The sequence below is a fragment of the Culex pipiens genome, chromosome 2 (assembly GCF_016801865.2).
Source record: "Culex pipiens pallens isolate TS chromosome 2, TS_CPP_V2, whole genome shotgun sequence".
NCBI classification, from domain to species: Eukaryota; Metazoa; Arthropoda; class Insecta; order Diptera; family Culicidae; genus Culex; species Culex pipiens.
In genome coordinates, this window is record NC_068938.1 from 110,022,392 (window position 1) to 110,046,260 (window position 23,869).

The 23,869-nt window shown below is 45.0% G+C and overlaps 4 protein-coding genes across 9 annotated transcripts in view; 2 read left to right on the plus strand and 2 right to left on the minus strand.

Moving 5' to 3' along the window:
• Window positions 1-10,701, plus strand: part of LOC120422783 (adenylyl cyclase-associated protein 1) — a 54,435-nt gene extending 43,734 nt beyond the window's left edge. For 3 of the 6 annotated variants that reach the window (XM_039586316.2, XM_039586319.2, XM_039586318.2), the window contains 6 exons: window positions 3,643-4,315; window positions 8,346-8,902; window positions 8,963-9,192; window positions 9,254-9,403; window positions 9,474-9,620; window positions 9,746-10,701. In XM_039586316.2, the coding sequence (XP_039442250.1) occupies window positions 3,643-4,315; window positions 8,346-8,902; window positions 8,963-9,192; window positions 9,254-9,403; window positions 9,474-9,620; window positions 9,746-9,829 (1,841 nt within the window). In that variant the 3' untranslated portion in view covers window positions 9,830-10,701. Of the gene's footprint in view, window positions 1-2,833; window positions 3,071-3,642; window positions 4,316-8,345; window positions 8,903-8,962; window positions 9,193-9,253; window positions 9,404-9,473; window positions 9,621-9,745 lie in introns of those variants that run through there. The other 3 variants (XM_039586317.2, XM_039586322.2, XM_039586321.2) reach the window with 3 other exon arrangements.
• An 8,067-nt stretch (window positions 10,702-18,768) lies between these two features.
• On the minus strand, window positions 18,769-20,695 carry LOC120422788 (dolichyl-diphosphooligosaccharide--protein glycosyltransferase subunit 1). Its single transcript, XM_039586327.2, has 2 exons — window positions 19,978-20,695; window positions 18,769-19,887 (listed from the first exon to the last, which is right to left on the minus strand). Exons 1-2 carry the CDS (start codon window positions 20,552-20,554, stop codon window positions 19,085-19,087), a joined length of 1,380 nt encoding a protein of 459 aa, XP_039442261.1. The 5' UTR covers window positions 20,555-20,695; the 3' UTR covers window positions 18,769-19,084.
• A 114-nt stretch (window positions 20,696-20,809) lies between these two features.
• Window positions 20,810-21,977, plus strand: LOC120422791 (DNA-directed RNA polymerases I and III subunit RPAC1). Its single transcript, XM_039586329.2, is given in 1 exon segment — window positions 20,810-21,977. A coding segment is annotated over 1 exon segment (1,008 nt). The 5' UTR covers window positions 20,810-20,950; the 3' UTR covers window positions 21,959-21,977.
• Window positions 21,969-23,472, minus strand: LOC120422790 (zinc finger protein 501-like). Its single transcript, XM_039586328.2, has 2 exons — window positions 23,279-23,472; window positions 21,969-23,217 (listed from the first exon to the last, which is right to left on the minus strand). The coding sequence occupies exons 1-2, from the start codon at window positions 23,387-23,389 to the stop codon at window positions 22,021-22,023; spliced, it is 1,308 nt and encodes a 435-aa protein (XP_039442262.1). The 5' UTR covers window positions 23,390-23,472; the 3' UTR covers window positions 21,969-22,020.
• Window positions 23,473-23,869: the final 397 nt, after the last annotated feature.

The following is a 23,869-nucleotide window of genomic DNA, read 5'->3' on the forward strand; positions in this document are numbered from 1 at the left end:
CACAGTAAAATAAAGTTTTGAGTACAATTTTTAAATACTTTCCCCTGTTTGCATAAATGTCCCATATGCATTAACATTAGTTGAGTGCTAAATTATCTGAAATTTAATAACAATTAACAACTGAAAGTATACATATACAAAACTGAAAAAAAAACTCTGCTTTTTCAGGAAAAGATAACATACAGACTTATCTGTGGGACAAATTTGCCTTGGGTAAATAAAATTTCATGCAATTGATAACTGGAGCTATTCTGCCCATGTTCGCATAAATGTCCCATATTCAAAAACAGCAAGCTGAGAAAAACGCAAAGCAACTTTGTCCCACACATAAGGCTACGTGTTAAGTTTCCGCGAAACAATTGGATTTCCTCTTGATTTCTAGAACAAAGTGCTGGATGTTAAAGACTTTTCTGAAAAATCGCACGATTTTGAACAAAACTGCATCAACAACTCAAAAAAGATGAAAATGCATATGGGACATTTATGCGATCAGGGGCAGTATTGTGGTTTCGGAAATAAATCGAATTTTCGCGGCGACTTATCTGACACTACGCTCCGCAAACTGATCAACTTTAATTCTGAGTGCAACAAGATGTTGTGTTGAACGCGAGGTTAAACGTCATCACTGAAAAAACATTTTGTCGCTCTGGCACTAAATCGAAACGAGCGATTTCCACTCTCGCCGCACTTTTTCTCTCCGCATTTTCTGTCAAACTAAATAGTATCAGAGCTTGCGTTGAGCCGTCGGAAGTTTTGGCTGATGATGTTTGCCATTTATGCAAGTAAAAATAAAAAATATTTCATTTTGTTTTTTATTAAATTTGCCAAAACCGCCGACATAAGATTTCGTCAATCAAAACAAGATGGAGGAATCACAACAGAATTGGATTACACACTGATCGAATAATACCAAATTAAGCTTGACATTAAAAAGCGAAGAGAAAAAGTGCGGCGAGAGTGGAAATCGCTCGTTTCGATTTAGTGCCAGAGCGACAATATACACAGATAGAAACCCTGTAAGCAAATCGTGAACATTGAAATGTTTCCAAAATCGTCAACATTTTTGTTCGATTTCGTTGTAAATGTTTTCAAAATGAACAACATTCATTGTTTCCAAAATCGTAAGAAATGTTGATGATTTTGGAAACATTTCAGTGTTTAGGAATTCAACATCATAGCGTTACCGAATTTGCTTGCAGGATTTCTCACCGTGTACCTTATACACACGAGTTCCTTATTCGTCTAGTACAGTCATCTCACATATTCGGAACACTTTGGTGTTAATTTGTCAACAGGATGCAAAAAGCAACTATTATTTCGACTCTTCTACTTTGAGGCTCTAGTTGAGATATTCTCTTGCTATTCCACTAGTAAAAGTGGATCTGTTTAAATAAAATACTGCATTTCGAAACTATTTCATCAAGAGTACCAAAACACAACCTCCAAATTGTCTGTTCCGTAATTGTGGGATATTATTGTACCTTGCAAAATTACGAAACACCTCATTTCAACTGAAATTTTCTCAAAAAAAATCAAACTTTTTGAAAAAAAAAAAAACCATGGTTAACCTTGGTAGGATAGTTGGTTTTAGCTTAGCGCTTGTAGTCATTATTTTGTTGAAAATATGCACTTCTGGGTAGAGCCCATCTGTAGGAAAAAGTGTTCCGAATTTGTAGATTTTTTTTTTCTTCATAATTTTTACAGTTTTCTGCAGTTCATTGACACATCAATCAATTTATCGACTTTCTATGTTTTTTTTTTTAACATTGGTCGATCTATTCGCGATTAAAAGCTCCATAATTCCGTCCGATGGCACAAAGCATCGAAGAATGACGATTCAGATTTTCGCTGTTAGGTAATATAGGAATGCAAACTTAAAATTGAATTTACAGCTCCTAGAACAACTTTTGAGAAAAAATTCAAGTAGTACGAGTTTAAACTTTTTGTCCTCTATAAATTAGCACAGTAAAAAAGATTTTGAAAAAAAAAACATGAAAAAAAATCTTGTTTAAAATGATAGAGCATCAAAAGTTAACAAAGTATCAGCTTAAATTTTTGCTCAAAAGTTTTTTTGAAGGCTGGAATTTAACAAAACAGAATTCGCATACATAACCTCAAAGGGCAAAAATTACAATCGACATACTTCGCTATGTTCTGCTACTCAACACTAGGTGTCGCATGTCGTTTAGCTTATGAATGCCGATAAACTGTTCTGAATATGAAGGATGACTGTAATCTGATCATAATATTTAACATTTCTGACAGCTATTAGGTTTTACGCCGACTCGATTTGGAGGTTAGAATGGAGTGCACTGTTTACATGGACTTAGCACAGTTCGATGCGGTCGTCACGTCTGCAGACTGCTTGTTTACAGATTCGGCATATTAAACTATTACTACGGTATTGTCCAATGCACCAAGTGATTTGTTGATATTTTTATTATTCATCGGTCTGATGGCCGAGCGGGCTAATGCTCCAGCCTTACCGTTGGTGCTAGGTTTGAATCCCGTCGGTTGCATTTTTTTTGTGTTTACATTCACTGTGTAGTTGTCTTTTTTTGACGAAGATGATGTGCATGCTTTTGCAAGCGATTTTACCATCGGATTTTTTGCTGTGCACATCATTTATCAAAATCAAAATTTATCATTGAAAAACGGCTTTTCTCATTTGCTTCAGTTGGTACAATGTTTTTCAATTAGAACAAGAACAATTCACTAGCATTTGGAGATTGTGTTGTCGTATGCTAAAGGCTTTCCTTTTTTAACTGTGCCAACTAAATTATTATCCACTTTAATACATTTTCCCACAACTTCCTTATCGCCCCGCAAACAGCAAACCAGTTTAGTTTTTCCAGTAATAAAGAAAGCAAGAAAAAAAGGGATAGGAAAACTCGATACGCAAACACGACACTTTTCCGTCCGTCCGTCCATGTTTGTGCTGGTTATTCGTGTGTAATCTGTTTACACAGCTACTTCCAGTTATATGACCATTCCAAGTGTGGTGGCGTGGTGGTCACCCGAGTAAACATCCCCAAAAGAGGAAGTAGGAGTGCGCAATCCTTTTTAAAAGGTGATGGTCCCCGCACGTAGGCCATAATTAGGGTTGTAAAGGGATTAGTTAGGCTGGGATTGTGTGTGTCTTCATATGGTCATTAGTATAAGATTAGGGGGTTTTTGGTACGTGATATCTTTTCTGGTTTTTTGGTGTAATTATGTTTCAGTTATTAACGTGACATTGTTTTAGAACCTTTAACAATACCATTTTCTTATATCCTTAGACATCTTCTAGGTTTAAAGGTTGAATGATCTGCAACTTCAAAGGTTAAACAAATTTCAGCATCCTACATTGTTATGACTACATTTCCACCGAATTAAGCACAGATTCATGGTGGTAGAAATCTGAGTAGAATCTCAGTTCGTCCCACACGCTCGTCCTTTTGAAATGTTATCTAAATGTTTGCTGTTTTTGTGAGTCAGCACAGAACAAAATGCTAATGCAAGGACTTGTGTGGTTCACATTACACCAAAAATCCCCGTCACTCGGTGTTTCGTGATCAAAAAATGTTATTCTGATTACATTATCGTTTCTTGAAGAATTTTCCGAGACTTTTTCTAACAACTTTCCCCTCGATTTCTCCCCAGATTGTGATCCCGACTTCAAACCTTCGTCATCCCGTGAGCTCGAGCACCTGATCGACCGTCTGCAGCGAATAGTTGACCGCCTGGAACGTACCGTATCGGCACGTGAACTCGAAGAAACGCGTCGCATCCTGAAAGACGTTTGTAACGCCGGAAAGCAGGTTGTAGGCACGTCCGGAAGTAACACCGAGGAGAACAACACCACCGGAACCGGCACCGAGGAGGACGACAAACTGCTCGACTCCAACTGTTCGGCCAACGACAACGATCTGCCCACGGTTCTTCCCTCAACGCCACCCCCGTCAGCGTCCTACCTGCACCAACAGCTGGACAGTCTCGAGGCGACCTTGTTCCCCGAACTCACTCCGACAACCGCCGCCAAGGAAGAAGACGACGTTCTGCCAACGGTCCTCGCGCAAGTAGTACTAGATAACACAAATAATAGCCCTAGCAATAGTAACGATCAACGGCACCACCATTCAGTATTAGAACCGGATTTTCCCCCACCGCCGCCCGTTTTCTGCAACGAACCACCTCCTCCCCCAAGGACGTCGACAATGAGTGTGAACGCGTACGAGGACATTCTGCTCGGCTCGCTGGCCAACTTCCTGGCGCTGTCGGCCAAGATCGGTGGCGATGTGGCCGCGCAGGCCGACCTGGTCAAGCAGGCGTTTGAGTGAGTTTTGTTTTTTTTTGTGAAAAATTGTACGTTCAATTTAAATGCCCTATGTCATTTTTTTTTTAATTCTTAAATAACTGATATTTGTCAATTTGAAAGCTGATTTATTGAAATTTCAGTAAAATGGTTGTCAAAACAACTGAAATTTCAGCAAAAGAAACGTCAAATTATTTTGCTGAAAAATCAGTAATTTTCTCGTGGCTGTTTGACAGATCATTTGCTGAAGATTCAGCAATCGTTGCTGGTATTTCAGTTCTAGAGTAAATCTTCAAAACAACCTATGAAGCATGGGTTTCCTATGCAGATAGGAACTTTTGAAAATTTAATCGAGTTTTTTCAAAATTTTATTTTGCTTGTCATTAAAAATGTTTCCAGTACTGTTATTAATACCTACACAGCAAATTCTGATGTTCGTTTTCAGTTAATATTTACTGAAAACTGCACTACTGAAATCTTCAGTTAGTTTTTCGCTTAACATCAGTTAAAATTTGTATGGAGCTGTCAAATTTGCTGAAATTTCAGCAAGTTTTCATTTAATGAAAATTTGAGAAGTGCAGATTTCAGTATATTTAATTGAATTCAGTAATAAGTTAAAATTTGGTTGGTGCACTTATTGGTGTGAAAATTGGTGAAAAAGAAATTGTTGTGTACATTTATTTTATCAATCGTTCAAACCTAAACAACAGGTGGTTAGCATCGAGGCATTTGTTATTAACATTTTTCTTACCTTGGTTTCTTAAGATCACAATACAAAATTTAAAAAAAACACACAACACATTTGAAAGAGAATTTTCTCTCGGCAGCATCCAAACAATAAGTCATAAGTGACATTTCAGTTTGACAGATATGCAGTTACTGATTTTTCAGCAATGTTTTTGTTCATTGCCGAATTTCAGCAAAAGTGATGATTACTGAATCGCATTCAGTTATTTATTTTACTGAAATGGCAATCCAAAATTTGCTGTGTTAAAAGAGTTTGAAATTCATATGTTTTTGTTTTCTGGACGTTGCCATGTTTTCTCCCATAGCGGGGTAAGAAAGAAGAATATAATTTAGCTATCCTAAGGGCATCTCCAGCGCTGGGGTGCAAATCAAATTTGCACCCGGCTCATGAATACCGAGATCAAATTTGCCACCTTGAAAAAACTCCGTCATCCCCACCGCTAGGGTAGCAAATTTGCCACCGAAACAAGCCCACCGCGGGGGCAAATATGGGTTTTTATCATTTTTTGCTATCGTTTACCTTCAAAATCAATAATTATGTGTTGATTCATGCCTAGAAATGCTAAAAGTTTATTAAACATTTTAATCCCATTGAAAATTTCAAAGAATTTCATTTTTCGAAAATGTTCGAAGTTAAACCATTTGCTACCCGATTTGATTCCCACCAAATTTGCTCTCGAGTTTGCCCCCGAGTCTCCCACCGCGCGTAGCAAAGCAGGTATCAAATTTGATCTCAAGTTCATCTGTAGAAGAAAATATGTGTCGGTACCTGTCGGGTACTCGTTTTCTGATACCCGACAAGTACCGGCAAGCCGGGGGCAAAGTTTTGAATGCGTGTTTCGGAGATTTTTGTATGCCTGCTGTTGTGAGTGATTCAAAAATTCAAAAATTCAAAAATTTAAAAATTTAAAAATGTGTTCAAAAAATCAAACCATCCACATTAACGACCCCCGGGTCTTTTGTGGTCTCTATTGCAAGTTTCTGCTCGAACCTAGGAGTCCGAAGGCTTGAATGGGGAGAGCACCCAAACCTCTTTTTACTCCAAGGAACCTTCCACCCCAGTGTTTGAACGGACGACCTTTGGATTGCGAGTCCAACCGCCGCCAGCGATTCCACCGGAGTAGGCTTGGTTTGGTGTGTTGTTTGTACTTATGGCATGGAGACGACTCCTACACCTGTAATGACTTAACGGCCTAACAACCAAGGCCGGGACCGACATTTCACTTCCTCATCCGATGGAAGGTTGGAGCAGATGGGAATCGAACCCAGAATCATCCGCTTACAAAGCGGACAGCATAACCAATCGGCAACGCACTGCCACTTAAAAATGTGTTATAAAAGCTTATTTTTTAAATTTTAAGATTTCAAAAAAAATATATTTTTTTCATTTTTTGATATTTTTTATTTAATTTTGAATTTTTTAATTTTTTTTTATTTTTTTTTACATTTTTTTGAATTTTTTTTTATTTTTTTTTTAATTTTTTTCTATTTAAAAAAAATTGAATTCTTTTTCATTTTTTTCAAAACTTTTTAATTTTTTTAAATATTTTTCATTTTTTTTTTGTTTTTTAAATTTTGTTAAGTCCGTTGCAAATATTTTTCAAAATTCATGTCATTTTAAATTTTCATGAAATACCAATGTACAGTCCCACAAAAAGATTTTATTTGCGAAAAAAAAAATTCCGTCAATACCTCGATATTTTCAAAACTAATGATTGGAAAGCAACTGTACGCCTGTAAAATGCATTTTAAAACACTTTTTTCATCCAAATGTTGAAACCTAGGCTTGTAATTTCAATTTTTATATTAAAAAAAAAATATTTTTTTTAATTTAAAAAAATATTTTTTTTTAAGTTTTCTTAATTTTTTATTTTTTTTATTTTGTTTTAATTTTGATATTTTTTTTAATTTTTATTAAGGCCGATGCAAATATTTAAAAAAGTTTTTGTCCTTCGGCCCTGGCCGAGGTAAAGGGGGGGGGGGGGGGGGGGGGCAAAAAAATAAAAAAATATAAAAATTTTAATAACAAGCCATAGTCTTCACATTTAAATGAAAAAAGTGTTTTAAAATGCATTTTACACTAGTTCAGTTGTTTTGCAATCATTAGTTTTCAAAAAATCTAAGATCTGACAAAAACAAAAATTGTATCGAAAAAAAAGATTTTGCTTCGAAAAAATTTCAAAAAATCTTAAGATTTTTTAACAAACCCAAACATGCTAAAAATGATTTTAAACGCAGGAGAATGTATTTTAATTTGATTTCAGTTGGTTGCACTTGAATTTTCATTGAAATTTTGAAGTTTATTGTAAAAATATTTTTTTTGCCCCCTGATTTTTCGGGCAAATTTTGAAGGGGGGGTGACAAAAACTTTTAAAAATATTTGTACCAGCCTAATTTTTCTAAAAAAAATTACATTAAAAAAACGATAAAAAAATTGTTTCCGTGCATGATTCAATTTTCCGTGCATAATTCCATTTGATGCGGTAGCAAACAGGCTGAATACCGGGTAGCAAAGTGAAATCCCGAAGAACTGAGAGCAAATTTGCTACCGCGACAGGTACCGCGGTGGGGTTGACGTCGGGTGCAAATTTGATTTGCTTCGATGTTTGCTACCCGCGCTGGAGATGCACTAAAGCAGGTATTAGACTATGACAAATAAACAAACAAAATCGAAAACTTGTTTGCGGCAAACTTCCTTAAACATCCAAACAACTTACACCAACAACAACTTTTTTGTTTGTTGATAATGGATTGTAGTTAGTCCATTACTGAATCCGGTTCCAACGAACCAAGATTTTTTATGACGTTGATTTATAGTTGCAACCGGAAGCATCTAAAATGGTTAAACCATTACAAAGATAAAGGCTTCTAAAATTGAGGGTTCAAAATGGACTTTTCCCGATAAAATGCGGATGCCGGAAGCCCACGTGGTCAGAAGTGAATTCTGCCGGTTTCTTCGAAAAGTGAATTAAATTACCTTCCATTTCCTACAAGAACCATAATAATTGGTCGAAATTTTGATTTTTGCGAACCAAACATGATTTCGGAAATCCAGGTGTATGTTTTTTTTAATACGGATACTTCCGGTGACCGGAAATGTTTTCAATAATGTTTTTATTAGTTTAATATTTTCAATAAAGTTATATGTTGATAAATCTATAAAGTCTGAAAATTACAGCATTCTGTGTCATTTCGTTCCTGAGATATTCTTGTTTGAATATTGCGTTTGGTTCCGTACGGAACCAAAGGACAGCGCAAGCTTAAAATTGATCGGTCTAACTGTCGTCATTCTCTTCCTTTACAGCGTGCAGTTCGCGTTCGTGCGCACCGCCGCCGACTCGGCCGCCCCGGCTACCGCCGATCTGCAGAACCTGCTGAAGCCAACGTCGGACCAGATCTCCGCCATCCAGAGCTACCGCGAGAAGCACCGCACTTCTCCGTTCTTCAACCACCTGTCCGCCATCAGCGAGAGCATCCCCGCCCTGGGATGGGTCTGCGTGGCGCCCACTCCCGGACCGTACGTCAAGGAGATGAACGACGCCGGCCAGTTCTACACGAACCGCGTGCTCAAGGACTGGAAGGAGAAGGACTCGAAGCACGTTGAGTGGGCCCGGGCGTGGGTCCAGACGCTGACCGAACTGCAGGCGTTCATCAAGCAGCACCACACGACCGGACTGGTGTGGGCAGGCAAGAACAAAGCGACCGCCGGAGGTGCTGGAGCTCCTCCACCACCACCACCATGCGGTCTGCCGCCACCACCGCCGGTCATGCCGATGGCCGATCTGTCCATCGCGGGGGGCGCCGGAGACGATCGGAATGCGCTGTTTGCTCAAATCAACCAGGGCGCGGACATCACCAAGGGTGAGTACTTATGACGCCTTAGATATTCAAAGATTCTACAACCTCTCAATTTTTTTGCAGGACTTAAAAAGGTCACGTCCGACATGCAGACCCACAAGAACCCCGGTCTGCGCTCCGGACCGGCCCCGTACAAGGCACCATCGAGTATTAGCAACGGCTCGGCGACGAAGGCGGTGGCCGCTCCGGCGGCCAAACCACCGACGTTTGTTCGCGACGGCAAGAAGTGGCTCATCGAGTACCAGAAGGGCAACACCGGCCTCCTGGTCGAGGACGCCGAGATGAACAATGTGGTAAGTGGAGACGCGGTTCGCTCCTCGGAACATCTTTTAACGAGTTATTCCCCCGCTTTAGGTGTACATGTTCCGTTGCGAGAACTCGACCCTCCAGATCAAGGGCAAAATCAACAGCGTTGTGATGGACTCGTGCAAGAAGTGTTCGCTCGTCTTCGACAGTCTGGTCGCGTCGGCCGAGTTTGTCAACTGCCAGAGCGTCCAGATGCAGGTAAGCGGAAGCAGAGTTTCCTCTCTACAGGTTAAAAGATTGTAATCATTTTTTTTTATTTCTGGGGCAGGTCCTTGGCAAGGTTCCCACCATCTCCATCGACAAGACGGACGGCTGCCAGATGTATCTGTCGGCGGACTCGCTCGCAGTGGAGATCGTCAGCTCCAAGTCGTCGGAGATGAACGTGATGATCCCGAAGGGCACGAACGGTGATTATGTAAGTATAACAAAAATTAAACATTTTAAATTCAAGAAAAACACAGAATAAAAAGTGACGTGGGAAACTTATTAATTCATTTATTTTTTCCAAAAACCTTCAAAAATTTCTCTCTTATTTTCCAGACGGAACAACCCATCCCGGAGCAGTTCAAGACGTTGATCAAGGGCCAAAGCTTGAACACCACCTGCGTGGAGAGTCTTGGTTAAATCGTCGCCGGTGGAAAGTTTTTTACAAATTTTCTAGCGCGCAAAGCAAGAGAGAGAAAAACAAGCAACTAAATCAATATCATTTAAAACAAAAAAAGAGTAAAAGAAGCAAACAAAATGCGAGTAATTAAACTAAGAACCAACAGTTAAGTAAATTTTATACAACAGAAACAAGTAAACAAAAAAAAAAGCTCACTAACATTTACGCAACTCATCTTTGACGCTGTCGCTAGTCATTTCTTGGTTTCCGGTTCGACGTCGAAAATGTGCGCGCGTTCGTTTCCTCTTTTTTCAATTTCAGTCAGTCAGTCAGCTGTCGTCTTCCCCCTTGTACTTCTTTCCCCATCCCCATCAGCCAGTCAGTGAGATTCGCATTACTTTAGATAAAATAAAATTTTGCATGCATTTAACACAGTCAGTCCCAACTCACATATAATATATTGCGAAAGTTTGTACCAAAACAACAGTAGTTATGAATCACACATGTAACCCGTTGATGTCCTATTAAAATTGACAAATTATCTGGAGATAAAAGAGACAGAAAGTGCTTCAAAACCTCTGTTCTATTAGGCAATGTTGAAAATTATCTTTGCGAACAAAGAACACGCCTCAATTTCTATTTTTCAAAAACAATCGCAAACCCTCACAAGAAAAAAGGGTTCACTGCTTGCACAACTTTTCGTCCTTCATAAAGCAAAATAGTGAAATGAATTTAATAGCAGTATCGAAACCCAACAAATAAAAAGCAACAACAACACACAAACACATTCATACGTACCCATAAACTAACCCGGTTTTTATTGAGCATCGAGTGAAGGTTAAGAGAAAGTTGGAATAAAAAGAAAAGAGAGAAACTCAAAAGAAAAAGAAAACAGAAAAAGTGCAGCGCAAAATGGAGGCATGTGTTTTACGACGAAAAATCTAAGCAAATAAATTATGGAAGAGTTTTTTGAAACTGATTTGTATTTTAAAAAGCAGTACACTACCTACAAAATACATAACGGAATAAAACAAACTGGTCTTAACTAACTCAATGATCCGAAAAATTGCAGTGATTAGTGCTATAAAAATTCTACGCATAGTCCTTTTCAAAAAAAACTCTGGATTTGTTGAACTTTCTTATAACATTGTGGTTTCGGAAATAATTGGAGTAATACCAAATAAAGCTTGGCAGAAAAAGGCGGAGAGAAAAAGTGCGGCGAGAGTGGAAATCGCTCGATTCGGTTTAGTGCCAGAGCGACAATAATTACATTTCTTTTACATGTTAAGTGATATGGCTAAATGCTCTTCATCTTTGTTGTATTTTTTGTTTTATTATTAACTGATCACATTTATATTACTTACTTCAAATTTCAAGTCTTACATTTTTGCATTGAATAGCATACATTTTAGTAAAAAAAAATCACTTTAACAACTAATCCTAAATTAAAACTCAAATAATAAATTCATATTGTGTGTGTGGTCCAATCCAATACCCGCTGGCCGGCAGCGAAATTATGGGAAAGTATAATTTGTATCAGACTTGGGTTATGCTGATACAGCTTATCTCAGTCTCGAGTATTAGGTGGTGACAGCCCTCGCGCTGCTTCCAATGACCCATTTCAGAATGGCAGAGATCCTAGCGGCCCAATTCCGAGGTCATTGGGCATTGTCTGGCCCCGCCTAAACATAGAACAAGAATCAGACGGATCCTCAAACTATCTTTAAACTTCCAATCCCATCAGGCAAAACAGGGATCAGCGCGTATATAATGATAAATAAGTGGCATTTGGGTAAAAACACTTCTTATTTTTTTTTCTCCCGCGCGAAACAACGACGCAGGCCAAACACGATCGAAGCAGGCCTTGCCTCGCAAAGAGCAACGGCGAGACTCAACTAAAATAATAAATTCATTGAAATATTCAACATCATAAGAACGAGTAAACTACGAACTGTATTTTAAGATAAATCCTCCAAGCGTTCTTACTGGTTCCGCACGAGTTTTGCACCCACGCAGTGTTGTTGTCATCTCGATGAAAATGTTCAGAAGTTCTTGTGGTAAAAACAGGTCACTACTACCTTCATCCGTTGATGCTAGTTGGTTTTCCCTCGGTTGCTGACTGAAGCCTGGAAGTGTTGTATTTTCTGCAACTTTTTGCCGCTAATTCAACGGCAATGGCTGCAGATTTGGAACCACTCGAGCAGATTCCGCTCCTGGTGGTGTTTTGCGACGATTTGGTTGGTGCCTCGTCGTCGCTTGCTGCCGAATTTTTACAAACTCAGCTCGTTTTGGGCAGCTTCGATTCTTGGTCGAATGGCCGCCGCCGCAATTGAAGCATTTCGCTTCGATGTTCTCGTTGATTGTTTCGCAAGCTTGAGTTTTGTGCTCACCTCCGCAGGTTGCACAACGACTATTGATGAAACAGTTCCTTCCACCATGTCCAAACTGCAAACAGTTCGAACATTGCGTCACGTCACGGTGCACTGGACGATAACGTTCCCAAGTCACGATGATGTTGAAAATTGCACAAACTGCTTCCAGCTCAGACGGCGTTGTCGATCCTTTCTAGAGACGGCGAAACACAACCCGCCGTTCAGAGTTGGCGACACTTTTGCGATCTCTCCGGCAGAAAGGGCTAAGGTTTTGGGCGAATGCTTTGCTAAAGCCCATCTCAACCCACTCCCTGCTGATCCGGAATTCAACGCTGCTGTAATCAAAATAAAAGGTAACTGGAGTTAACAGGAGTTAACTGCTGCGACAAGAGGGACAAACAATTGTATTTAACCCCTTTCCACCCGGAGCAAAATCGAGATTTTTAACGTTTTTACTTGCCATTTGTTACTATGTTGACCAAATTGGGTTAAACTTGAAATATTATTTCTAAATAGTCCAAATAATACTGTGCAAGAAGAATGAGTTGAACTAATTTCGTAGTTTTCGAGAAATTTATTTGAAGTGAAAATTTATTGGTGCTCTGGTGCCACAATGGGCGTAACAGGTTTTTAAAGAAACTCACTATCGTCTCGGTTCCACTGTCAGCGCTGATCATCGATACCTCGCCGTCGTCCAGGTTCTCGGTTCTATCTTGATTCAACTTCTGTAGAAATTTAATTAAGGATTGATCCTAAATATATTGAGCGTAATTTGAGGGTTTGAGATAAATTTACCTTAGATAACTCCACAACTACATCCAACATTGGCTGCGAATTGGTTTTTAAGATCGCAATCAGTCGTTTCAGCCTTTTTGAACAATTCTGGCATTGTGGATTTCTGCACGGTGCCCGCACATTGGGCAGATCGTTACGAAAGTTTTGCTCTTCATGGTGCAGAACTCTTTCACGTGTATGTCACGGTACACTGAGAGGCAGTCATTGCAAAACGTTTATGAGCTGCACTACCCCGCGGGAAAACGGATTAAATGATTTGTTAATGTAATCTCATCGGTAAACACACTTCCGCAAAATGTACAATTCCCGAATACAGCTATGTCGGTTTCACCGAATTTGAACTCATATAATGTTGATAACTTAACGGTTCAGACAGTTCTTTTATTTGTGCCGTTGGATAACTAGATACCGTACTCTTCGCCTAGCCGCACTAAACTCCATTGATTTCTCAATGTTTTGTAGGAATTGGCAATGGCCAAAACCGTCTTTAGTGTGGAATTACTACGTTCGAGGATCGGATTCCGGATGAATCGAAACGCGTTGTTAGCTTTAGCGTGGTTTTATTCTAACTGACAAGAAATCGTGGTTTGGGTGAAAACATCTTTTTCTTCTGTTGTTCAGCGCAACAGCGCCCTTCAGCAACGTCTGCCGCCAACACTCCTCCTCGCTGATTGCTGAACTTCCGGTCCTAGGACTTCTGTGTGAGCCCCAGGTTCTCCGCGAACTTCTTCATCTTGGTCGCCCCGAGAGGCTTGGTAAACACATCTGCAACCATACTGTCGGTCGGACAGTAGTTCAACTGGATCACACCGCCCGTAACCAGGTCCTTCGCATGGTAGTATTTCGTGTCGATGTGCTTGCTCCTCTTGTTCTGACGATCTTGTGACACGAAGTCGATGCAGCTGCGATTGTCTTCGTTCATGATCGTCGGCTCCTTCTGCTCCTCGCCCAGTTCGCACAGCAATCTGCGCAACCAGACCGCTTCTTGCGCCGCCTCCGAAAGCGCAACGTACTCGGCCTCCATCGTTGATGTAGCCACGCAGTTCTGCTTCCGACTTCCCCAGCTAACAGCTGCGCCGCCGAGTTCGAAAACGAATCCGCTCGTGGACTTCCGATCGGTCGAGTCTCCAGACCAATCTGCGTCGCTGAATCCAACGAGCGTGAGGTCCTTGACGCTCCTTCCCAGCTTCAACTCGTAGTCCTCCGTTGCGATCAGGTATCGCACGACTCGCTTTAGTTCCAACCAATCACAGTCGCGTGGGCAACTGGTCTTCCGGCTGAGAATCGATACAGCTGCTGCGATGTCCGGCCGCGAGTTCATCGCCACGTAGAGTAGCGCTCCGACCAAGCTGTGGTACTGCTCCTTGTCGGCCAAGGTTTCACTGGACAGCTTGTAGTAGCCGGCATCCAACGGCAACTGGCTTCCTTTTGCTCCTTCGAGACCGAATCGCTGTGCGATGTCCCAAATGAACGCGCGCTGGCTGATCGAGTAGTAGCCATCCGCGTTCTTGCTGACTTTTATCCCGAGGAACTGACTGACTTCGCCCAGCGACGAAATTTCGAATTCCTTCTTGAGTTCCTCCTCCAGCTTGACGATGTGCTTCTTGTCCTTGCACACCACGATCATATCGTCCACGTAGATCAGCAAGTAGATCCACTCACCAGTTTCCAGCCGCTTCGAGAACAGGCACGCGTCCGAGGTAGACTGCCTGAATCCCAAGCTCAGCAAAATCCGCTTCACCGTAGTGTTCCAAACCCGCGCCGCCTGCTTGAGTCCGTAAAGGCAACGGTTGAGTTTGCACACCAGGGCTTCCTTTCCAGGCACCGCGTATCCGGGAGGCTGTCGCATGTACTGCTCTTCGTCCATCTTCCCGTTCAGATATGCGTTCTTGACGTCAATGTGCCAGACTCGAAGTTTGCGGTGTCCAGCCACAGTGAGTAGCACCCGGAACGTCTGCTGCATCGCGACCGGCGCGAACACTTCGTTGAAGTCGACACCGTACCGCTGCGCGTATCCCTGAGCAACGAGTCTTGCCTTGTAGCGCACGACCTGCCCAGCCGAGTCTCTCTTCTGCTTGTACACCCACTTTGATCCGATGGCTTGACGTCCAGGGGGTAGCGGTACGAGCGTCCACGTGTCGTTAGACAACAGCGACTCGTACTCTTCGTCCATGGCCTTCCGCCACTTGTCCTTTTCCGCACTGGTGACCGCTTCTTTGTAGTTGCTCGGTTCCACCACTTCGAGCTTCGCACTGCCGACGACGTAATCCTCCAATCGTCTCGGCAACTGACCAGCGTTCGAGCGCTGCGTCCTTCTTGGTGCTGGCTGGCCCGGTTCTTCACCCTCGAACAACGACTCGTCGAGGAAACCTTCGAAGAGTGGTTCCTCGTCCAAGCTGCGATTCCCTTCGGCGTCGTCCCCCACCAGCGACTTATCATCAGCATCTGTCATCGGCGGCTCCACCTCAAAGGTTCTGTCGTGAGGCTCCTCCTGAAGCCCTGCTCCGATTTCCAGGAATCTTGCATCCCTGCTGATGATGATCTTGCCGGTTCGCTTGTTCAGGAAACGATAAGCCTTCGCCTTGCAGTCGTAGCCAACGAAGGTTAGCTTTTCCGCCTTGCTGTCGAACTTGCCGCGCTTCTCATCCGGGATGTGCACGTACGCCTCACAGCCGAAGATCTTGAGGTTGCTCAAATCCGGCTTCTGGCCGTACCAGAGTTCGTAGGGAGTTTTCTCGACAACCCGAGACGGCGTACGGTTCTGGATGTACGCTGCGGTTGCAACGGCCTCTCCCCAGTAGCGCTTGTGCAGTTTCGCGTCCAGCAGCATACACACCGCCATGTCGTTGGTGTAGCGGTTCCGACGCTCTGCAGTCCCGTTCTGCTGCGGGGAATATCCAGCGGTCAGCTGAGACTGGATCCCCTCCTCCCGGTAGAACTGCGCTAGCTCCTTGTTCACGAACTCTCCGCCCCGGTCAGAGCGAATGATGGCCGGCTTCCGACCAAACTGGTTCTCCGCCATCCGCACGTAGTTCTTGATGTACTCCTTCGCCTCTGCCTTGTCCTTCAGCAGATACAGCTTCACGAACCGGCTGTAGTCGTCGACGATGCACATAAAGTACCGGTTCCCGCCTGGAGTCACGTCCGGCATCGGTCCGCACAGATCCGTATGGACCAGCTGCAGCGGCTGCGTCGTCTTCTTCACGGACACTTGAGGGAAAGGCAATCGGGCCGACTTGCCTTCCAAGCACTCCTCACACTTTCCTCTGCCTCCACAGTCAACAATCTTCACTCCGGACACTAAATCTTCCTTCTTCATGCGATCGAGCACTGCTACGTCGCGATGTCCGAGTCTCCGATGCCACGTATGTTGGCAGTTCAGCGTGTGGCAGCTTCCTCCAGCTACAGCCGCAACCTCCGCAGACTCCTTCAGGACGTACACGCCGCCGGATCTTTCACCCAGCGCCACTACGTTGTCTTCTTCGTCGATGATCTTCACGCTGTCTCGAGTAAACAGCACCTTGAACCCCTTCTCGGCGATCTTGCTCACCGACAGCAGCCCGTTCTCCAGCTTCGGCACGTACAGGACATTTTCCAGATGGATGTCCTTCGGCTTTCCCGCACCGCTCACGCCGACCACAGTTCCGCCGCCGGTTCCACTTGACATGGAGCAGTTCCCATCCGCCATCACCACAGCCACACTGGAATCATCGAGCTTGTTGAAAAATTCCTTGCGACTTGTCATGTGGCACGATGCTCCGCTGTCAACCGTCCACGAGTTGCCAAACTTCACTCCTGCACAGACTTCTCCACGAACTTGTGCAGAGAAACTGACAGCATCGTCTGCGCCGTCTTTCGCCTGTTTAGCCTTCGCTCCCGGCTTGGTCTTCGGTGGCTTGCTGCCGGATGCTTCGCCGTTCTCGTTCTGCGCCTTCCACTGCTGGTACTTCGGGCAATCCGCCTTGAAATGCCCCGGCTTCTTGCAGAAGTAACATTTCTTGGCTTTGTTTACATTCTGCGCAGCCAAGCCTTGTTCTTCGTGCTTCTGGTACCGCTCCTCTCCCTGCGTGCTCATGCTGCGTCCCACCCGCAAAAAGTGTTCGTTTGTCAGAACAGATTTCACGAGCGCCATCGTGATCTCCGAGTCCTTACGCACAAGCAGCGACGACGCCAGGAAATGGAACGACTTGGGCATGCTCCGCAGGATCATGGCAATCTGGAGCTTTTCTGCCACCTCGAATCCCGCGTCCTCCACCCGCTGGAACAGCGCGTCCATGGCGAGCAAATGCTTCTCAACGTCACCACCTTCCTCCATCTTCGCGTCACAGAGCCGGCACAGAAGCGACAGCTGCGTCTCCACGGTCTGCTTTTCGTGGTAGGCCTTGAGCGCGTCCCACACCTCCCGAGCCGTGGCACAGCTCCTGATGAGCGGGTACTGGCCTCTTTCGATGGCAAGCACAATGTTCGCGCGGGCCTTCCGGTCCACTTTCTTCCACTCTGGCGTCACCGGATTGGGAGCGTTTTCCTCCACAACAAACCAAAGTTCCATGGTTTCGAGAACCATCTCCATTTCCAGCTTCCACATCGCGTAGTTGCTGTTCGACAACTTCTGGATCGAGCACTTTCCCGAGTCGGCCATCTTGAAAAAACTTTCCGCTGGCCGAGCCAGCCTTTCGCAAGCCGAAAACAAGTGTCCGAAAAATCCGCGATTTCCACCGTAAAACCGATCGATTCACCGATCCTCCACTGGGACCAATAACCTGTAGGAATTGGCAATGGCCAAAACCGTCTTTAGTGTGGAATTACTACGTTCGAGGATCGGATTCCGGATGAATCGAAAACGCGTTGTTAGCTTTAGCGTGGTTTTATTCTAACTGACAAGAAATCGTGTAATCGGTGAAAACCTTTTTCTCTTCTGTTGTTCAGCGCATCAGCGCCCTTCAGCAACGTCTGCCGCCAACATGTTTCTCGCTCTCGGTTTTTTTAAGTTCAATCAAATCATCCGAAGCTTCAGCTATCTCATCGATCTTCTCATCAGTTTTTTGGTGTTGACTTTCAGTCGTCCTACCGACGAATGGACAAAACTGAAAATAATGGAAAGTTAATACAAATTTGATTACCCATTTCTTAACAGAAGGCTGGCAGCACTAGCCTGGTTCGGTCACGCGGCTTTGGCTCGTGCATTTGTTTTGAGATTTTCGGTTAAATTACGTATAAACTTCGCAGTGAAATGTTTTCTAGTCGTCGCGGGTGTGATTGTTGATGGCGAGAAGCATGGAGTTTTGCACAGGATTCCACCCAAGATTCCACCGAAAAGTGTTTTATTTCATCTTTCATTTGCCTCGAGTGTGATGCGGGGAGTCGGCCATGATGAGACTACGCCGTTTTTTTTTAAAGTCGCGTGGGTTCCCCGCACTTTTGCCACTAGTAAACATCAAAAACTGCCCTCCCAAATCCCCACGGGACTGTATGGGCGTAGCCTTGGAGCACAGTGTGGAAATTAACGTTCTTAGATATTTTTGTTTGTACCGGGTAGCAAACAAATTGTCTTAGAATATTGAATTGACCACTGTGGCACCCCCTACAGCGTGGTGCAGACCCGTAATGCTATGCTATGCTTTCTTCTAGTCAAGTATCCTCTTCGAAACGAGTCGGTACGTAATCTACTATGATCTGATCTTCGTCGTCTTCCATATAAAAAAAATAATGAAGAAAAACATAAAACAAAAAAGGATGGTTGTTCTTAAAAGATTAAAGAATGTAATATCTGCAAATAAAAAAAAAAGAAGACATTCGTCCTAAGAGTTACAAACTTTATTGTTTCTCATGTTATTCGCTCCCAATCACATCAGTTCTGTTCCAAGCAGACGACGACGATGTTGTTCGGTTGGATTTCGGTATGAAATGTTAGTTTTTTTGTCTCTTTGTTTCACTTTCACTCTCAACTTGTGCAACTGGAACACTCTAGCTTGGCGGCTCGACCCGCAACGTGAGATTTTTTTTCTGTTTCTGTTGGTTAAAAACTAGGAATTGTGAAGAAGAAATGCATGGTGAAGAAGTTTTGCGTAAAACGGCTACTCTCTACTGCGCTCTAGTGCTTAATGGAATTTAGTCTTTGTGGAGGTGCTGCTCCTTCTCCTTGATGATGGAAAAGTCCAGCCGCATCCAGATTATGACAAGCACGAAGAGGACGTACAAGAAGCCGACCACGAGCAGCGGTTCCTGCAGCATCATGACGCGGCTAAAGTTGTACTTGAGGTTAAAGTCACCGATGTGGTTTTCGACGACGTTTTTCTTGCTGAACGAGATCACCGGCCGGCCGAACGTGTCCAGGTAGGTGTAATGGAGCGTGTCGGGGTTGCGCGTGACCGAGTACGGCGCGATTAGCTTCACGTTGGTGCAACCCTCCGGCAGGATGATCTTGGTGGTTACTTCGTCCACGACCATGTCGTCAAAGATGTGATCGACGACGCGCATCTTGAGCAGGAAGTTGTCTCCGTTCTGGAACAGATACTCGAAGCTCGGGACGTTGTAGCCCAGGGTGTAGTGGGTCTTCCAGCCGCCGAATAGAGGGAAGCGTGGGCGCAGATCCAGCTCGACCGAGTCTTTCAGGACGCGCATCGCCGACGTGCTGATGTTTCCGTTGGTGTCCCGGTAGTAGACGCCGGTGGCGGACGCCGGCAGTAGGGTTTTGTACGATTTGACGCAGGCCTGGTTGGGGCGGGAATCCTTCTGGTAGTCGTAGCGCGAGAAGGCACCCTTGAGGGCGGCCCCCGAGTGGACAATGTCGATGGTTTCCTCGACGGCAATGTTGCCCCAGTGGGACACTTCGATGACGCGCTCGAGCCGGGTGACGGTCATGAAGGGGGTGTAGTTTTCGAAGTGGACGGTGATGGGTTCGGTGGAGAAGGCTGAATTGTGGGGAAGGGAGCATTTAGTTGGATTATCGATTTTCTCCGAAAAGATACAAACAAAAAGTTCTTATCTAACACCATTCTTACCCGCAACATTATCGTACGGTCCGTACGTGACGGTCGTGTCCGAGTGCACCGCCGGCTTGAACTGGGTGTAGCTTTCGACGTTCCGCGAGCTCAGATGGACCGTGGTCTTTTGCGTGACGGTCTTGAACGGCGAGTAGACGTACGCGTTGCCAAAGTACTGCACCAGCTGGCGTTCCGTCTGGGCGATCGACGTCGGGTACGGCCGCAGCGACTTGGTGAACACGGTCTCGATGTACACGACCGGATTTGCGACGCCGGCCGCCGGCGGCAGCGTCATCGAGAAGGTGGCCCCCTTCGGCGAAGCGGTTTCCACCAGTTTCAGCTCCTTCTTGGCTGAATCCTTGGCGGAGATGAAGGCCAGCAGCTCGCGCTCGTCATTCGGCACGATAAACAGATAGCTGGTGATGGGCTTCTTGCTCTTGTGCTCGAGCGTAATTTTGTAGGAAATTTTCACGAGCTGCGAGGTGAGATCGATGGTGCGGTCAACATTTTTGTTTTCGATTTCCACGTCGATGGCGGCCGCGGCACACCCCAAAGTGGCGAGAATCGCTGCCAGCGCGAGCACCGCTCGTGCCATGTTGCTGCCAGAGGGCGGGAGATGCACTACCTTTACCGGAAAACGGACAAAACGCACGCACTGGAACCGTACTTTTCCCCTTTTCGGAAGCTTGCGCCGGCGAAAAAAGAAGCTGTGGAAGGGAGGGACACGCAGTCAGACTGTGTGAGCTGCAAGCCGACACCGCACGAATGACAACTGAAAAACATTGACGTGTACGAACGGACGCAGCCGCAAGGGGACGTTCGTGGGTTACGCACCGCGTGTTTTGGTTAAACATCGCAACGCGATGAAATATGATGACGTTTGCGTACGCAGCCAAAACATTGTTTTGGTTTGCGCAGCGGCGTGACTTCAGAGAGAATCAAAACACGTGAAATCGGAACCGGATCGGAACGTTTTAGTGCGTTAGAAAAGATGCCCGAAGCGATGGAACGGTTGCCGGAAAAGCCTCGAATCTACTTGGAAGAGTACAAGCTGAAGCAGGACGCGAACGATTATGGGCTAGCGGACGATTTCTGGGACTTTGAGCGGTTCAAGAGGCAGCTGCAGATTGTGGTCGTGCGATACGAGGAAAACGAGCTGGAATTCGACATGATCGGAGTGAGTCCGGCGATTGCGAACGCGTTCCGGCGGTTGATGCTGAGCGAGGTGCCGAGTATGGCCATCGAGAAGGTGCACATCTACAACAACACTTCGATCATCCAGGACGAGGTGCTCGCGCACCGGCTTGGGTTGATTCCGTTGAAGGCGGATCCGCGCCTGTTTGAGTATAAAACCAACGAGGGCGATGCGGCCAACGCGCAGGACACGCTGGAGTTTGAGCTGAAGGTCAAGTGCACCAAGAAGAACAAAGACTCGACCGAGGTGACCAACAACGACAGCATGTACAAGAACCACAGCATCTATTCCGGCCAGATCAAGTGGGTTCCGGTGGGCAACCAGGCGTCCATCTACAAGGAAGCCGACGTGGGACCGATCGACGACGACATCCTGATCAGTCGAATGAGACCGGGCCACGAGTTCGACATCAAACTGTTCGCCGTGAAGGGAGTCGGCAAGGATCACGCCAAGTTCTCGCCGGTGGCCACCGCTTCGTACCGGCTGCTGCCGGAGATCCACCTGAAGCGACCGGTCGTCGGAAACTAAGCGCTGCTGCTGCAAAAGTGCTTTTCGCCTGGGGTGATCGAAATCGACAAGGACGACCAAGCGTACGTGAAGGACGCCCGGTACGACAGCTGCAGCCGGAACGTGTACCGGTATCCGCAGCTGGCGGACAGTGTCACGATGAGTCGTGTCCGGAACCACTTTATCTTCAACGTGGAGTCGCTCGGGGCGCTCAAACCGGACGTGATCTTCGTCGAAGCCGCAAAAGTGCTCAAGAAGAAGTGCAAGATGTTTTTGGATGAAATTAAAGGAAACTAAAGTGTTGCTTTGAAATAAATTTGGTTTATTTCTACGATGACTGTCTTGGCCGGAATAACCTGCTACTGAGAAGATTCTATAACCTCGATTACGCCAAAATCGATTCCAGATCTTACCTCCCCAACGCTGCTCACTTCCTCCACATTCATCCCATTATCCGGTTGAACTCCTGCGGAACAACGAGTTCGCATGTGCGACTTCAGCGTCGCCTGCTGCCGGAAGTTCTGCTTACAAACCTGGCACTGCCACGGTTTCTCCTGCGTGTGGATCAATCGATGGCTTTTAAGCACCTTGCTATGGCCAAAACGCAACCCGCAGAACTCACACTCATACGGTCGTTCCGAAGTGTGCGCGTTCCGGAAGTGAACCGCCAGATGACTCTGGGTTTTATAACTCTTTTCACATTCTTTGCACTTGAACGGCTTCAAATTTGTGTGCGACCTCTCGTGAATTTTAAGCTCCGCCGCCGTTTTAAACTTCTTTCCACAACTCAAACACCCAAACCGTTTCACCCCTTCGTGAACCCTCGTCACGTGATTCCTCAACATAATCTCGTTCTTGAACCGCTTCCCACACTCCCCGCACTCAAACGGCATCTCCGTCGAGTGGCACGACATGTGACTCTTCAGCCCGTGCGCCCGCACGAACGCCTTCCCGCACAGGTCGCAAACGAACCGCCGCGGCCCGTCCTGATGGCACTTCCGGTGCAGCGTCAGCGAGGTCGCAAACTTGTAACTCTTGCCGCACTCTTGGCAGGTGAACTTTTTCCCCTCCACGTGCTTCAACATGTGACGACGCAGCGCCCGGGCATTGTTAAATTCACCGTTGCAAATCTTGCAAACTTCCGCCTTCAACCCCTGGTGAGTGCGCCAGTGCGCTTCAAATCGCTCCATACTGCGGAACTGCATCGGACATTGAGTGCAGGCGATATCGCGACCACTCTTAATCTCGTACACCTCAACGGAGGAGACCTGCTCATCCTCCTCATCGGGCGAGAAAACCGCGTCGGAACAACCATCCTCAACCGCAACTTCCGCATTTTCAATCCGCACCACAGAAGGCTCCTCAACCGTTTCCGGAACTTCCTCCTTTTCAATGCTGCTCGTCGAGCCGATTATTTCGAGCTGCTCGTGGCCAAGCCGGAAACTGAGCAGCTCGTTCGTTTCCCAGCACTGCTGGCGAAATTTGGCCCAAGCGGAACACTTTCCGTAGCAGGTGCTGCAGATGTGCTTTGGGAGTTTTGGTTCATCGGAGGAAATCTACAAACAAAATAGCTTTTTGAAAAAAATATCTTACAATTTCAAACTGTGCCGAACTCACCTGGATTCTAACGCAGTCCTCAAACAGCAGGACGGTGGGGTCGTCAAGAAGTTGCAAGGTTTCTTCATCGTTCGATAAGCAGCCCCGGCACCGGTTGGAAAAGTCCATCATTAAATCCGGAAAATCTGGATTTCATCCCTGAAAGCCTGAAAGGAAGCCGCCGGTTGGGAATCAGTCGAAAGTTGTCGAATTTAAAACAAAACAAAGTCATTTTCTGGCTGCGTACTATTTTCTAACCCTTAAATCTTACCATGCGTGCAGCGTGCCCAAAAAAATTTTGATTTTGAAATAAATGCAACGCAACAGAACAACAAAAACGATTCTCTACCCGCATAATCAAAAACCGAACGAAGAATGGTCGAAATTATAAAGAAACTTCACCTAGTATGGTTACCATTTGTGATATCGTTGTTATATTGTCATAACCATAAAACAAAATTATAACGATATCATTTATTGAATGGTGACACTTATTGTGGCAAAGTCTAATAGTTCAAACAATTCTTCGACATTTCTCGAAATGATAACTATTCGTCATATGGTTAGAATTGTTCAACACATCCATTGTTAGAACATAACAGCATCATAGCC